Raw genomic sequence first — 17,121 nt, forward strand, 5'->3', positions numbered from 1 at the left:
ATGATGCTCCCTTTCCCCTGAAAAATTAAAGCAGACTCAGGCTCGGCAAAATAATGCTGCTTTTTTATTTAAAATTACTGTGGAGAAACACCAAAATATTAAGATTTTCTGGGCTCAGTCTGAAACGATAGAGGGTAAGGATGTGACCACTGTAACTGAATACCCTCTTCATCTTTATCAGTTTGGACGGCATCCTATTAGTTAAGAGAAGCAAACAAGGAGTTAGATGGTAGCAGCTTCACTGGCAATTCACTACAGGAGAGCTTGGTTCAAAACCACACAAAACACTATTGGGCACTAAATAATTCACAAGCACCAAAATACAAAAACAACTTTTGCCATTTTGTAATAATAAAGACAATCAAAATCATAACAAAAACTTTACTTTTTGTATTATTATTGTATAATGAACACCGATGGACAAACGGTGATACAAAAACACGGCCATATCACCTTAAACCGTTTGAACTCAGAAAAAATGATTGCAGTTTATCGTAAAACGAGTATACCATGACATCCCTAGGTCTTTCTTGACGGCGTTCCTTTCAGATATCCAGAAATTTAAAAAGGCTTTTCAGGAGATACTACACACCTTAAAAAGCAGCTTCTGGTGCACCCTAAAGTATCTGCAGAAAAAAAAGATCAATGATGTTTGTACTATATTTAGAGTTTATCATAAAGATTTATGATTTCAGACTGCAGGATCACCATGGACATTATATATATATATATATATATATATATATATATATATATATATATATATATATATATATACACATATACACACACACACACACACTATAAACAATAACAAGTAGTTGCCGTCAAAAACCTATAAATACCGCCAATGTTTTGATTCAAACACATGCTCCCTTGAGAAAGATATGTACAACATATCGAAACGTTGGACAGCTGGCTCTTTGAAAAAAACACACACACACACACACACACACACACACACACGGCAACAGTACCATTTTACAAAACAAAAAAGGAGTTAGATGGTAGCAGCTTCACTGGCAATTCACTACAGGGGAGCTTGGTTCAAAACCACACAAAACACTATTGGGCACTAAATAATTCACAAGCACCAAAATGCAAAAACAACTTTTGCCATTTTGTAATAAAGACAATCAAAATCATAACAAAAACTTTACTTTTTGTATTATTATTATCAAATGTGACAGTCTGACATATATACATACATACATATATATACACACACACACATATACAGGTCTTTTAACAGCAGCTTACAATCACAAGGGGAACAAAGCATTCACAGTCTGATACTGGAATAGCAGTCAATGTCACCTTAGAAACCACTCTACTGCTGAATTGAATGTTTCTGCAATACACACAATCCTTCCTAGTTACAAGAAAGTACATTTGGATAGCATGTCTTTGAGCAAAAGCTTTTACCAGGAATTTCAATACAAGTTAACATCAGAACGACATTTCAGGTTCAGGAAGTTTATTCACAAAAGTAAAACGGCCATTTCAGCAGTATTGTCCTCTTGACTGGCTTCACCGGCCCTATGCCTTCTGATATTGTCACAAATTTTAACAACTCGCAAATGAAACTGCTATTCAAATATTTAAAGCTCAGGGCAGTGTCCAGACAATTCCCTTCGAATTACAGTCGCTTCCAAAATGTAAATCAGACCTTTGCTAAGAAAAATATTTCTATGCCAAAGTTTCTACAGAGGGAAAGGCAATGGAGAAAAAAATACAAAAAACCCAAAAATTCACACATTTGAACAAAGTTTTTCTAAAAACAAAGGTTTATTAGATAAGTACGCAGGTATGCGAGTCGGATTGCCGTCTACAGTTCTAATTCATCTAATCAAACAATACCCATCTCAAACTGCTAGATAGACTTACAATCGTGCATAAAAGTCACAGAACTCCTTGTACACTTTTATGTCACTGCGTCTCCTCTGGGATTTGGAGACGGGCACTTCATCCTCCCCGCCGTCAACAAGTTGAACCCCATTAACCACCGAATGCTGAACCTCCCGTTCCTCTGGGATCACACAGGTCAGCGCTCTGTTCTGCACTTCCATCCTTAAACCGGGACACACAACACGCTGTAATCCACAGGAACTTCAGCCTCGGCAAACACAGCTTTGCACTACGAAGCCCAAACAATATGCCAGAGACTTCCCAAATCCCAAAGAAAAAAAAGTTCAGTCCCAGATCACTCAGCCAGGCTTACTCGGAGGTTTGGTTACAGTTTCAAATTAAAAGCACAGCACAGCAGAGTAAGGTCACAATGTCACTGGGTGTGATTTATGGAGATCCTGGAAACAGATGAAACAGCAACACCCCCAGATTTCAGTTTATGGAGTTCGGCCATTCCATGATCAATGTTTAAATGTCTAACAATAACATTGTCCAAGTATTTAAAAAATAAACCCTTTAACATACAAGGACAGGCCAGCTGGGTTAGTAGCAAAACAAACATTTAATGCTCCCCTTCAGTGTTCTGGCTTAGTTATTTCACAGCTGGGTCATCAAACCAACAAAATCAACCAACCATGCATATAGAATTATGATTTGAGGTTGGTTTACTTTAGCATACATATAAAAATGTACACACATTTAGAAACACCATTTATCACTTTAAAAAAAATACCCTGCATACAGGATTATAGGAATATACTCTTAATTGTGACCTCTGCTTTTAAAATGTGCTTTTAGGGCACATACAAAACTTGCAGCTTGTGCGTCTACTTGATTTACCTTACAAGGAACTGTACAAATGCACTAGACTATAAGCATACATTTTTGTCCAGGTCTGTCTGTATACATTTTAAAAGAGGACTTTTAAACAGTAGAAGGATTCTTCCTCTAGTCCGGACTAATGAATGTTTCCCGTCATTCCACAAATAGATATCCAGGGTAGTCACATCTCCAAACTAGGTACTTGGCAATGGCAGCTGCCGGTGTTTTTTTGTTTTTTTTTGAAAGGGTGGACTTGAAATGCCTGAGAGGGGCTGCTGCTGCTGGAATAACTCAAGCTCCCGTGTAACTGTGCTGAACTGCTCTCACCAGCTCACTGACGCAGATTTGGAATTCCAAGTGTTGACAAGGACATCAATTGAAGAATAAAGGCGGTAACAAAAGGTTGTGTTAAAAAGACCCCATAAATATCTCTCTTTCCTCTCACCAAAACATTAACTTAAACATACTGAAATAAAAAAAAGTAATTATTCCATCATTAACTAAGGTTTCCCTACTTGGTAAGGGGAATGGGGGGGGGGGGGGGCAGGGGGGGGTGCTGGTCTATCTTTCTGCAATGGTTGCCCTATTCCCAAATTTATACCAATACTGAAAGTGATTCACTCTGTTATGCAATACTCACAAAATGATGCAGCGGTTCAAACCCATTGTTATGTACATGACTATGTGGCTCATCATCACTATCTCAAATAGATCAGTTGTCTGTCTGTCACAGCGTACAGCTATACCTTTCGATACCAGCAGCCTAAACATACACCACCAAGGACAAAAACTGTAGTTGGGACCATTCAGAAAAAGCAAGTCAGTATGATGTACTGTACATCCACAGTCCAAGCAAAGCTTCATACATTTTTGGTGAGCGGTTCTAAAGATATTGATGCTACATGCAAAAAAGTATTTTTATAGAGGTTATGATGGCTTGCGGTCTTCAGCTTATGCCTGGGAGCGAATTATTCCACAGTTACATAATGTTGGGTAATTGACGGTTTAAAACCATAACTGACAAATCTCTTGACATCTCTTGGCAGAACAAGTCCCTATCAGATATCAAGAAGTCTGTAAAACCGGATGGTCTATTTGGTGACTATTCTGTATGGTTTAGGGCTGCAACGAAGGGTACATTTTAACCTTCGAAGGTTCGGAACACGTTACCGAAGGAAGGTTCGAACCTTCGATGGTACTCATTTGCATAATTTATTGATGACGTCACCATACTACTTGTTTATATTTTATTGAAAATCCTATTATTTTACAGGCAATCTATATTAAATGGAATAAAACAATTCACATGTAGTTTAATACTTTATATAGAACAATAACTAGCAACTTGGAAAATGCGCGATTCCCGCAATCCCACGCTAAAATTCAAGCCCTGAATATGATTCAAAATGTACTCAAGTTATAGCAGCAAGGCCATTGGTAGTAAACAGATGACAGGTGTTTGCCAAAGTGATGGCTACTGTATATGGACTCTCATCGATATAACCATAACTGCACAAACTAGCCTTTAAACACACTTCAAAGTCATCTGCCAAGCGTTAAGTCATCAAAGACCCATGTTTCAGTGTTGTGAACCACAAGAAAAATCAAATAAGTCTGAGAAACGAACACTCTCAAAAAATTCATTTGAGAGTAATTATTTTTTTCTTGTTGAAGGTCAGAGTATATTGGACAAAACACAGAATTCATATTGTTGAGAAACATACAATTTAATGATTGAAATGAAAATACTCTTCATATAAAAACAAATTGTACACAATGCAGACGTTAAAGTGGAAATCCGACCTCTGTATGGAATAATTCAAAATATCCTTCTATAGATGATGCATCAAATTCAGGGAGGCTGACCATGGATTTGGTGCCCAGAATGGTGTTGCTTCAAAAACAGAGGACCAGTTGTTTTTTTACAATGTTCTTTTTCACATTGACCTTTGTGACTAATTCCTTATTGTCGTCATCACCAGCACGATCACATAAACCAAGTGATGCATCTCAAGTCTGCTCTTCCGAGTAATAAATATTTGAAATAGATAAATACTTGAAATGATTGCGGTAAGAAATATTTATATTTTCATAAAAACAGCCAAGTCATCCCCCATTCCACCGAATCCTGAACTCACAAGCGTTGGGAACAATTACTTGAACCAGTTTGCGAGAAAACTCTGTGGTGTCCTCAAACAACCTTGAAACTGACATCCCCACTGACCGACATCTGCCAAAAATGATCATAACAAAAGGGAGTCGAGTAGTGCATAATTCAGACCATATTAGGGAAAGGTTAACCCTATGCCGTCTACTAGGAATGACTATAAATTGTGCATGTATCCAACAACTTTCTATTTTAGTGCATATTTGACAACAGGGATGGAAATTAGAAACCTTTGCATACTATAGAAGTTAAATTCCTTTCAGTCTAACTGGTTTATTGGGAAAAAGTTCCGATAATTTAAATCAAGCTCATAAGTGTTCAAATGGCTCAAACATACAATAGGACTGTTCTGTATGGCACGTGCAGTTAGAGAGGTGCATGTGAACACAAGAGCACAGTAGAATGAGCTCAGCCTCCCCTAAGGTAACAAAATATCTGAAGAGTATTTGCAGTTCAAATCCCTGGCTTTCAATTACACTTGCAGTACAGCAAATGCATTGACAGCTATAATAAAATCGGCTTTTAAATGTAACAACATAACTTCATGATAAATACTCCTAGTCCCCTATAATGATCAGTGTCTACAGTAACCGTTACAGTTTCACAGTAAGTTTGCTTTCTATTTTCAATACTGTGAATTTGTTTTGGAACCATGTTTTATTTCTTAATATATAGCCTATATAGTCAGGGTTCTCCCCAGGCCTTTTCAGCCAGACAGGCCACCCGGCAAAGTGGATGTCGCTGCCCGTCTTGCAGATGCTACTGTGCCTTTAACAATAAGGATTGATTTAGCTTCTAGCAGACCGTCGCTGCGTGAAAAAAAAAAAATTCTTTGAACCACATGACAGCTGTGTTGACGTCTTGACACAACATTTAACCAAATCAGAGATTTGAAGGGGCGGGTTTTCTGTGTTAAGCACTTCGAGAGGCTAAAACGTTAAAAATGACAACTATTTTCAAAGCAAAAAGGTGACAATGAATGCAGGGGGTCAAAATAAGCCGGTGATCGCCGCAATCCACCACCTAATACTGTATTTGCACCGGCTACTTTATTAAAAATATTATTATTATTTTCGGGTATTATCATTCAGTCCATTTTTTGTCATATTATTGTACTGTAAGGTGATATATAGTACATAACAGCTATACATATGCACCATAAAAAAGGCGTATTCCTTTTGTTGTGATATCGTAACAATATGTACCCAGGTGTTTGTGAGAGATATTGGGGGTTCATATAGAGGCTGTACGCCTTTAAGAAGAAAGTCGTGATGGGATATCAGCTGAACACTTGTCATCTTACATACAAAAGCTTAATTGCAGCGGTGCTGGATTATTACACTCCAGTTTCATACAACAGTTATGATGGTGACCAAACGTGTGCGAGTACTGATGTGCTAAAAAAAAAAAATGGTTAAAATGAACAGTTGCATTCAAAAAACATAGAACAGCGAAAAACAAAAATAGACGTGCATTAACGAAAATGCCCTGAAAACTTAACATAAAGAAAACAATTCGTAGAGTGTCTAAATAAGCACGGTAATAAAAAAAATTTAAAAAGAAAATGTAGAACATAAAAAAGCACAACCAGATATAGTCAATGAAAGACACATTATTCAAATTCTTTGTCATATCATATATTTAAGGTAAGGCAACTTCATTTTGCTCCCGTCTATAATGTTCTGCCACCCGGCTGTACAGAATTCCTGGAGAGAACCCTGATAGTACGTCTTATAAAATGGCTTTTTTGTATGCAGAATGGTATTTTAAGCTCACTGCTGGCTCAAAAATGGGAAAATCCACTTCTGTGCAATGTATGTAAATTTATGTGGCTGAGACATGCCACATCATCCACTAAACCTAAATAAGCAGCGCGAAAGCTGTGTGCAACTATTTATAAGCAACATGGGAAAGGGCCCCAGAGACTTCATAAGGGGCATGATCGTGGTCTCAAGGTGCAAGTAGATCATGACGGATTGAGCCCACTGATATGTGCAATGCATTGTGACAGGCAAGAGTCATGCTACTTTGGCCCAAATAACAGAAACTTTTAACAACAGAAAAAAACACTGGTTTCCACTTGAACAACATGCTGGGAACTACCTATTATGGGCTATTCAGGCCAGTAATTTCAACAGGCGAGTTGTTACTACAGCTCAATACCACTCCCTGAAACGAATACCTGTCCTGATGGAATGGCACAGCTGCTGGGACAGACAGCTTCATGCGACACAGAAGGTCACAGGTTTGAGCCCTGTGGGAAGGCATATTCCATTAAGCAGCTTCCCAGCAGGGTGTGGGCAATATCACTGGAATGGCCTCCCAATTGTGTTGAATACACATAATAATAGGAAATAATGAAGGATCCGTGCCAACAAGCAACACTCCCAGTCACTGAGTCTGAGCAAACAGCACTGCTTTTCTCTCTGTCAGGAGCCCACACCTAGCAAGCAGACATCACTAGATACAATCTAAATTCACATTTTCCATTTCCACTGATAATGAAACCTAAAAAATGTACTTTTTTGCATTGCATTGCAAAAATCAATGGCCTAAAGCAAGTACAGTAAACCAAGTATTGTGTAACACCTGCCTGTGAATTATGTGCTTGCTCATCTTTAATACACTTGGGCTACTTGTCTCGCACAATTCAAAGTTTTAGCCTGAAGCCACCAAAAATCATACAAAAGAAATGCTTCCACAAAAGTAAAACCTTTATACCAGTACTTGGAATAAATGTAAAGATCAATGCTTTGTGTTTCACAGATACATATTTTAAAATTAGACTAGGGATCAAAACATACTATGATAAAAGGAGATGAAAATTATTTCACAAATGTAACAGCTGTAGTTTAATTTGTTTAATAATAAAACAGTTCCACAACATTCTTCTTAGCTCTAGTAACCACACGAGGGATCAACTGTGAATAACATGGGCAGACAAGTAACAAGCTGGATCAATCGAACTGGCTGGGCTTCAAAACCAGGGGAGATAAAACACTGGCTGGAGGACTGGATTTAACAAGTGCCAGTGTGGATAAAACCAGACATAGAAGATAAAAGATAGAATAAATGGATTTTGCATAACAACTGCATATAATACACTTGTTCAAAAACTCTGTTTTTTATCATTGTATACTATATAAAAGAACAAAAGAATAATTGTACACTTTACAGTTTAAAACAGGGCTATAAAAATAACTTGCTCGACACAGTTCACCTTCATTATATAAGTTACTAAAACTAGCACCTTCCAACACAACTAGCCTAACTACTAATAAATACAAAGTACAACTTCACACACACACACACAAAAACATCTGAAATCATTAAACATAAATGTTTACATTAGCAGTAAGAATGTACCATTTAAAGGTTACCCATCTCACCTACAGTAAACACTCCTGTACAGACAGGCATTGTATTAAACTACTATATATATACATATATATATATATATATATATATATATATATATATATATATATATATATATATATATATATATATATATATATAAAATAAACAGCAAGACCAATAAAACAGAAGAGGAAGAAGTTAAATTTCCCATAGTGGCTCACTGTAAACTATTAACCAGTGATCCATACTCACCTAAACCTGTTCTTCAGCAAGCCTCCAGGTCCGAGACTGTCCGGACGGTCCTGCCTCCTCCTGTACAGGTCAGAATTGGAGAGCTCCTTCAACCGTAGAGCATTCATTTCTGTGTCTGTTTCAGCCCCTCCACAAGAAGACCGACCAGACCAAGGGGACAAACCCAATCCCAACTCACCACAGAGGCTGTCAAATGGCTTCTGGGCTGAAAATCATCCACACACTCACTCAACCTATACCTGTGAAGTGCAGGACTGCAATCTCTGTCTACACTGCAAGCTGTTACATTCCAGCTTCCTGTTTCCCGCCTAGGCACACACCCTCTGGAATGACACAGTGAAGTGTTTTCCCTGTTTAACACGCACACCTATGAGAGGACTGCCTTACAAAACCAGTGGAATGCAGGTACAAGAGTTGACTTTGTCAATCAGTTATCGCTGACTGACTGCAGGGGGGGGTGGGGCTGGGGGGTGGAGTAAATACTTGCAGTCAGTGCGCTACAGAATATTGCAAATCTGTTATTAAGCAGCCTGTGGCATTAATGGAAGGATTCAAACAGTAAGGAGACCGGTACTGGATTTATCTTGAACCTCGTCCAGAAAAACAACTTTCAATGCCGTGCCAACACAGCCAATGCCTGTTCCAGATAAGTATAATTTCAACTTCACTTATCTCAAATCTCCTTTATAATCTCAAGGAGCTTTGAACACAAGAGTTTATCTAGAGAGACAGGCTGAAAAAAGACTTTCAGAAAATATTTTTTTTTTCACCAGTCCAAAAGGGTGGTCATTATTCACTCCAGCTGTACCCATATTTTAATGAGAAAATGTATCACTTATGCTACAGATTAGGACAGCCATGACCCATAGTTCCCCTTTCACACCTCTATACCATATTCTTCTTTAGCCATGATATTCTTTACTCTTGAACATCAACTTGGGAGAGTCAGGTCTTTATATATGTTAAAGGGGTGTTTGGAAAGCCTTCAGCCCCAATGGAGAAATACAGTATCTTGCTTATCAGAACCAATTGTGGCCTATGCCCTTTTCAGATTAGGGATTTGTTCGGAGTACTGATTGTAATCTGTAACCTGCTAAAAATGTTTGTCTGTTTCATATTTTCTAAAAGCATAATTCATCAAAAGTGTAAAATGTAAGTAATGGCCCTTTAAATAAAAATTAAATACAGATACAGTTGTAAATGTTTTACATAATTACCGATTATGATTTTGAAATTGGGTTTCTAGTGCTGCTATCAGCATGCATTTCATTATGATAGCATTGTTCGTATTACCAGGGGCTTTGATTAGCAAGATTTTACTGCAAACTGAACCATAATTAACAAAACGCCTGCTTGTGGGGGGTCTTATTGCTATACTGTGCTTCATCCAAATTAAGTTCACATTGTACTAATTTGATTAAATAACGTGTCAGATAAAATCAGCTTTTTTTTTTTTTTTTTTTTTTTTTTTAATGCTGTAGAACTTCTCCCCCCACCCAGCCAGCCATCCTAATGAAAGGAGGTACCCCAAGGCTATTCCAATCTCTTGGCTTTTGACTGCAATCTGCAGGAGATTGCTGAAATCAGGTTCTCATTGACTGACAACACACAACACCATTTGCCTAAACTTGTTGCACTCCAGGGTATCACACTGCAATCATTACAAGATATAAAGGGCTAAAATGTGGTAAACGTTCCTGTACAAACATACATACATATACATATATATATATATATATACACTGTTTGCATAAATACCATGGCTAACATGTTCCAGCAAACATGCCACAAGATGGACAAACTCCATTTTTTATTGATTTAAATCTTTAATGCAAGTCTTTATGTAGCAATACAAAAAGAAACAATTCTTTGACAAAAGTTTACAGAGCAGTCTCTCAAGACTTCAAATAAAAAAAAATTAACACATTTAGTATTACTGCATTTTCTTCCATTTAGCCTTTTAGTTAAGAAATCTGGAAAAACAACATTTAAAAAACATGCATTATTATTATTATTATTATTATTATTATTATTATTATTATTATTATTATTATTATTAACAATAATAACAACAATAATAACAACAATAATAACATATTATTAATAAAAAATAATAACAACTGGTCATTTAGCAAATGAGAGACTAGGGGGTGAACTATGCATCACAACTGCTGCAGTCACTTACAATAGGACCTCGATTTTACGTCTCATCTGAAGGAGAGGTCTGTGGAAATGCAACACATAGTTCCTACATCAGTTCTGTCCAGAGGTCAATGGACAGGCAAAGGTCAAGAGTGTCACACCCCAGGGTCTCCAGGCTTTCTTCTTCACTCAAACCTCACAAGCCAATCAACTTATTTAATGTAAACCTGCAGATTTCTTTTCTTTATGTTTCATTACACTTGAACACAGTAATGTTTCATTTATAATACGTCATGTTTAGGTAAGTTATTCAATGACAGCTTTAGCTACACTATATGTACACTGAAGCAATTTGCTGTGTTTGTGGCGGCACCGATGCGGTATCACTTTAAGTGTAATTGGGAAATGCCGGTAAAATGCAGGTGCAGGTACTGAAGTGAATTACTTTCAGTGTAAACTGCAATGCTGTCACTGCTACCGCATTTTGCGTTCAAGGTGGGGGGGTAAGCCGGCAAATTGCAGACACTGAACTGGCAATAGTGTTGTGTGTAAATGGTGAATTTAAAAAACAAAATGCTGCATCAGTCAATGATCCTGCATTTTCTGTGGGGAATACAGCGTATAAGTGTTTTTTTTAATAATATTTGTTTTACTTTTATTTCATATAGACAATTTTTACAAAACAAAGTGAATTTTTAAAAACACATCACATTGAAGCCCATTCAATATGATTTTGGACATGTATCTCAGATCTCTCTCAACATGTATTCATATGTTGGAATGTTTTAGGACTAGCCCAGCTACATTAAAAAACAAACAAAAAAAAAAACCCTACAAGGCAATTTCGCTAACTTTAGTACAGTGCCATCTAGTGGCACTCTGTAAGAACTGTTTCTTTAGAGAATATTCTACTCTAGAACTTGGTAATACATATCGTCCAATAAGAAGCCAAGTACTTATTATAGTAATTCTATCTTATCAACAGTAGGCAGCATGTAGACAAATAACCCCAGTCTCTATAGTAGCTGGTGTACAAATAGTATTAGTAACAGAATACTTTATTTCTACTAAAAATACACATTTATTAATTTATTTATATATATATATATATATATATATATATATATATATATATATATATATATATATATATATAAATAAAAGACATTTTAAAATGCCTGTAGGTAAGAGAAGTAAGGGCTGTATAAGGCTACTCTAAATACATAATTGCTTTACTGGGATTAGTTTAGCACAAGGATATACTCTCCAGACCTTTGTCTGAGTTTTAAGGTTTCTGTAATCATTTTATTAAAAACAGCTTTTAACATGACAGTCATTCATTATAATTTCAGTATAACAAGTTTGTGGTGCCAACATTTTTCAAATTAATAGTTTTAAAGAACATTTGTCTTCCTTTTTTCAAACCCGTTTATGAGTAATTTGTACATCCACAGGAAATGCAACTTTTTAAATCAGTCTTAAAGCTGAACTTCTTTGCTCAAGGGCCACGTATTGTGCTATAGATACCGAATTACTTCGAATTAACGCCTCACTCAGATATCAGCTTTTTAATAGACGCCGCCCTCGAATAAACGCTGCTCTCAATAAAGAAACGGAAAGGTATTTTTTTTTACCCCTGCTCAAAAAATAAAGAAAGAAACACGCAACTCTGGCTATGTACATGACACCCCCAAAGAGACTGCAACCTCAATCCAGCATGTAATACAAACTAATGTACACCCACCTTAGTAAGCAAATGTTATTTAATAGTACAGTCCGACAGACAACCCAAGATGAACTACTTACAGCACAGCAGGGGATAAAACAAGGGCTGTCTGTTTACCTCATCGTCAGCTTGGATGGTGAAAACTTAAGAGCTTTGCCGGTCACTCTAAGCGCTATCCGAAAGCTGACTGAAGATATCTTCTTATAGGGAGGTTAGTTGTTTTGTTTTTTATTCAATTGGAATTTTACTCAGTCCTGTACAATTATATATAAAAATATATATATAAATAAATAAATAAAACTTGCTTACTATCTGCGAGAAGATTTTGTTTCGGTTTCTCTTACAGAGAAATTACAAACAAGCAGGTAAATTACAGTGAGAAAAAAAATAACCGAGTAGGATATATTTTAACAGAAATCAAACCGATATTCAGAGGTAATATTTTTCCTTAAGAAAAACAACTGCATCACACTCAACTACCGTTCTCTCTCCTCTTCTTGTCCCTCCCCATAGCAACCAATACACACTCTTGATTCGGTGGTACAGTACTCCCCTGACCTCCCAACTCCCACCTAATAGGCTCTTGTTAACTGTCAGTAAATGTACTGTATTCAAGCTCCAAAAACGCACAAGAGTATAGTGCTGCAGATCGGAGCCTCTCATGGCACCGTTTCTAAAATGCCTTAAATCATTTAGTAAAATATTGCAGTGTTTGTAAAGCACAGTATTATTAATAAAGGCAGCCCTCGTATAATCGCCGTCTTCGTTTAAGGGCCGCAGTCATTTTGATCAATTTAAAATAAACACTGCGGCGCCAAATTGAAGTAATACAGTATATATTTTTAATGCCCTCCCCCCAAAAAAATAAAATAAAAAATTAATTCAAAGTACAGGAATTAAAAAATAGCTTTAAACAAAATCTTTGGGGAAAAATAAAGACAAAACATATGATGGACTTCAACTTTAAATGTTTAAAAGCATTTTTAAAAATGGCTAGTTTTTGCACTTGCAGTTATTCTGCATTGGGCAGGGTGTGTCTTTCATTGGGATTCAATGAGACGGTACAGTTTGGATACACAAACGTAAACGCTCCCATTCCCAGCACAGAACAGTGTTCTGCTGAATGACCAATTTTGTTGAAATCTAAGACCTTAGAAAAAGGTTTTAAACACTTCTCCCATAAAAACTATAACAGAGGATGTGTAACAAACATACATTGACCTGACACACCCTGTAGTCAGGCCTATCACTCAAAGCTCTCTTCCCTAATTACCCAGTCATGAAGACTCACCCAGGCCAATATGTATTAAATGTAAGCACATTTTCTTCAAAATAATAAAGACAATGGTTGGCAAAACATTAATGTACATGCAGTGTGGATGTTTCCCGTTTAGAACCAAATTACTTAAGCAGAAACCAAATGGAGCACTGGTGCCAACAGCAACACAGATAGAACAGCAAGACAAGCTTTCAGATTTTTTTTTTTTTTATTTCCTATTCCTAATGCTGTGACCTCAGCGTACATGATATGTCTCTGTTAATAAATATTTTAAAGTCTTTGTTTACCAAACTGAATGAACAATAAATACCATTTCTTCCCCCTTGTTTCTGTTAACTACTACACAACATAAGCTTGGGAACTAGTTTACACAAAACAGAAATACATTTACTATCCACAGGGTAAAATAATATATATTTACAGTAAAGGCCTATATAGGAAAACCCCCTCCTAGGAAAATACCTCCAATTAACAGTCCCATAAATAAAATAATAAAGAATTGAAATGCTTTGCTTCAATGGATATGCCGCCTTATGACAGCACACCATAGGAGCCGAAGATAGTTTTATTGTTTATATCTGAAACATATTGCAACAGGAGGTAGAGACAGTGAAAATGCATACTAAGTTTTAGATTTTGAAACAAAACGGTGACAAAGCATCAAAAGTTTACAATCTATTAGGTAGAAAAAAAGACCAGAGTTTGAGTTTGACCCGAGTATCAGAGAGTGCTGGGCACAGTCTCCTCATCCCTACGAAAGTAGATGTTTTGATACTTACAGTCTCTTCTTTACACAGGACAGCTGGATGATGATTCTTTAAAAAAAAAATAGCTTCTGGTGTGTTGGTTAATTTTAACTGTGCTTTTCATGGTTACCCAGACTAACCACTTCCTGAATTGGGCTGAACCTTTCATCCTGAAGTCAAAACTGAAGTTCATCTCTGCCTTTTTTTGCAGGCCTCTGCAGTTCCTAATCTACATACAAATAACCAAACTTGTATATTATATATATATATATATATATATATATATATATATATATATATATATATATATATTTGTTTAAACTCATCTCTATCAGTTTGTCATGTGTCTTTGGCCGTTACTATGACACTCTTATCCTTTTTCACACCTGCTTCCTGTTCAGCACTTCCTATTTTTACACAGCAGTGTCAACAGCTTTTTTTGTCATGCCATATTCAGAAGTCAACATCAGTTAAAAAATAAAAAAAAACTCTCCAAGAGAGTTTAAAATAGCATAATTGTTGATCCTCTCCCCTTTTTCATATACCAGGTTCTAGGGATGTCACAGTATCACATTTTGACACAGGTATGGTAACCGTCAAAAAATATACCACGTTTATTGTCGTACCACGGTATAATGTCATTTTTATTTTATTTTTTTAAAGAAAGGGAAGGGACTACGCTATGGTATTAATCAAGCACAGCATGAATAAGCTCCAATACTAACACATCTCTGTCCTAACCTGAACCACCACCCTGGACTTTTGTGCATGAACAAAGGTGTTTGCTTCCCACATTAAAAAAATATATATAATAAAGTAATATGCTGGTTTGCTGCAACCAACCCCCCCCCTCCCGGTTTCTACCAGAACAGTTCTCAATACATAAACCCAAAAAAGAAAACATTCTTCATACCAGTAAACTGTTTCACATCTCCTACCCAACTTTTAAAACCGTGGTTACAAAAATATAACTATATATCAGTCCCAGTTAGAAATGGGGCTCTCCAAATCACTTTGACAGAAGTGAACTAATCTGCCCAGCCTGAAACTAGGCCAGATGAGTTCAGAAGTTTTGTCAAGCTAGCCTAAATCATTACCAGACCAAACCCTATTAGTCAGTGAACATCCCTATTAAAAAAACAACCTCCTCACTGCAACCACTGCTGTGAAAAGTGCACACAAGGCCAGAAGTGGGTGTGGTTGTGTGCCAGAATAATTAAAAAGCAGATGATACACAGTGGCTATGGATGAATAATGCTCATTTCCACCAAGACAGGGGCTGACTGAATCACACACACATGCTGTTGATGCCGTCAAAGTTTGTTCACATAAATCCTACCATTTTAAGCCACCCATTTGGCCAATTTATTAGGCATTTCACACACTGTTCCCTTGTTAGGTTGCAGTCAAAGAAAGCATTACTCTTCATGATTAAAATGTAAAAAATATGCTCTCTACAGAAGTTTCCAGAATTTTTATTTTTGTATTTTAAAACTGCATATACATAAACTACATTTACATAGATATATTTGGACAGCGTAAATTAACCAGACTGTCTTATTTCTCATAATGCACATAAAACTCAACTAAGTAATAATGTACTGCAAGTCGAAAAGTACACCTGGCTTTCAATATTGTTCAAAATTAAATTGTTTCCTTTATAAAATAGCTTGTTAAAACATCTAACGTCAAAAGAGAAAGACGTAATTTTCCAGTTCCCACTATTGGTGACCTTGTTTGGATCTCATTCCTAGTGTGACCTAAAAGTATGTTTCTCCAGAACATTCCTCTCCATTCCCAGGCATAGAGAGCTCTGCATTGTGTCAGGTATCTGCGGGTCAAAATAATTTTCGGGTCTGAATTTGAATCACCAAAAACATTTTCTGTCCTTTCAGCATACATGTCTGTGACCCTTATTAGAAGGTAAATGTACCAGCATTTCCTGCAGTAAAGCAGGAGGCGATTAGGGAGGAGTCAGCTGACTAAGCAGTGTTCTCACTTGTTTGATATGTCGCAAGATATTTTTTTATAACGTCTGCTTGGTGATATTAAAAATGTTTGTGAACGAGGTGAAACAAAAGATAGCGCAGGGTTCATATCATGTAGTTCGAGAGATAAATCAAATGTGTGGAATTATTTTGGAATCACAGCGAATGAAAATAATAAACATGAGACTGGATTCGGTGCTTGTAAAACCTGTCTATGTTTTTGTGTACGACAGCCACAAAACTGGTACATCTCTGAAAGCACAGGTGTAGCTCCCTTTCAACTGGTGGCATGAAAGGATTAGACAGGTATTTTATAGTAAAGTAAGTAGGAGATAGTGAACATGTTACGATGTTAAAATACACCCAGACCATTAGAGAAAGCTACCACGCTGTATAGCCTATTGTGTAAACTCAATCTGTGGAGAATAGGAGAGATATCTGTGTGAGAGCGTGAGAGAGTCAGCTGACGCAGGCAGTAGGTAAATGACAAACACTTGCAGGTTTGGATCAGGTTACAGGTCATATTAAAGCGGGTCGCGGGTAAGAAGACAGTGTTGCAGCGGGTAGCGGGTCCGGGTCAGAAGCGGGTTGCAGGACTCTATTCTTTTGTCCCTGTGAGGCCCCACTGCCATGGCAGGACATTGATGCATTTCTTTATGACACCAGCAGGTGGAGTCTTGGTGCATTCTCTGGCTTCAGATGCAATGCATCTGTAGTACTGAATGAATTCA

General features: G+C 36.9%; 1 protein-coding gene across 7 annotated transcripts in view; it reads right to left on the reverse strand.

Moving 5' to 3' along the window:
• The window catches only part of LOC117407299 (LIM and senescent cell antigen-like-containing domain protein 1), a 38,744-nt gene that overhangs the window by 14,004 nt on the left and 7,619 nt on the right, over positions 1–17,121 (reverse strand). For 2 of the 7 annotated variants that reach the window (XM_034012155.3, XM_034012148.3), the window contains exon 1: positions 1,888–2,182. The exons of 1 other annotated variant lie outside the window; for it this stretch is intronic. In XM_034012155.3, the coding sequence (XP_033868046.1) occupies positions 1,888–2,069 (182 nt within the window). In that variant the 5' untranslated portion in view covers positions 2,070–2,182. Of the gene's footprint in view, positions 1–1,887; positions 2,183–8,509; positions 8,757–14,435; positions 14,537–17,121 lie in introns of those variants that run through there. 4 more of the 7 variants (XM_034012152.3, XM_034012150.3, XM_034012154.3 and 1 more) reach the window with 4 other exon arrangements.

This window comes from Acipenser ruthenus, chromosome 8 (genome assembly GCF_902713425.1).
Source record: "Acipenser ruthenus chromosome 8, fAciRut3.2 maternal haplotype, whole genome shotgun sequence".
Lineage (NCBI taxonomy): Eukaryota > Metazoa > Chordata > Actinopteri > Acipenseriformes > Acipenseridae > Acipenser > Acipenser ruthenus.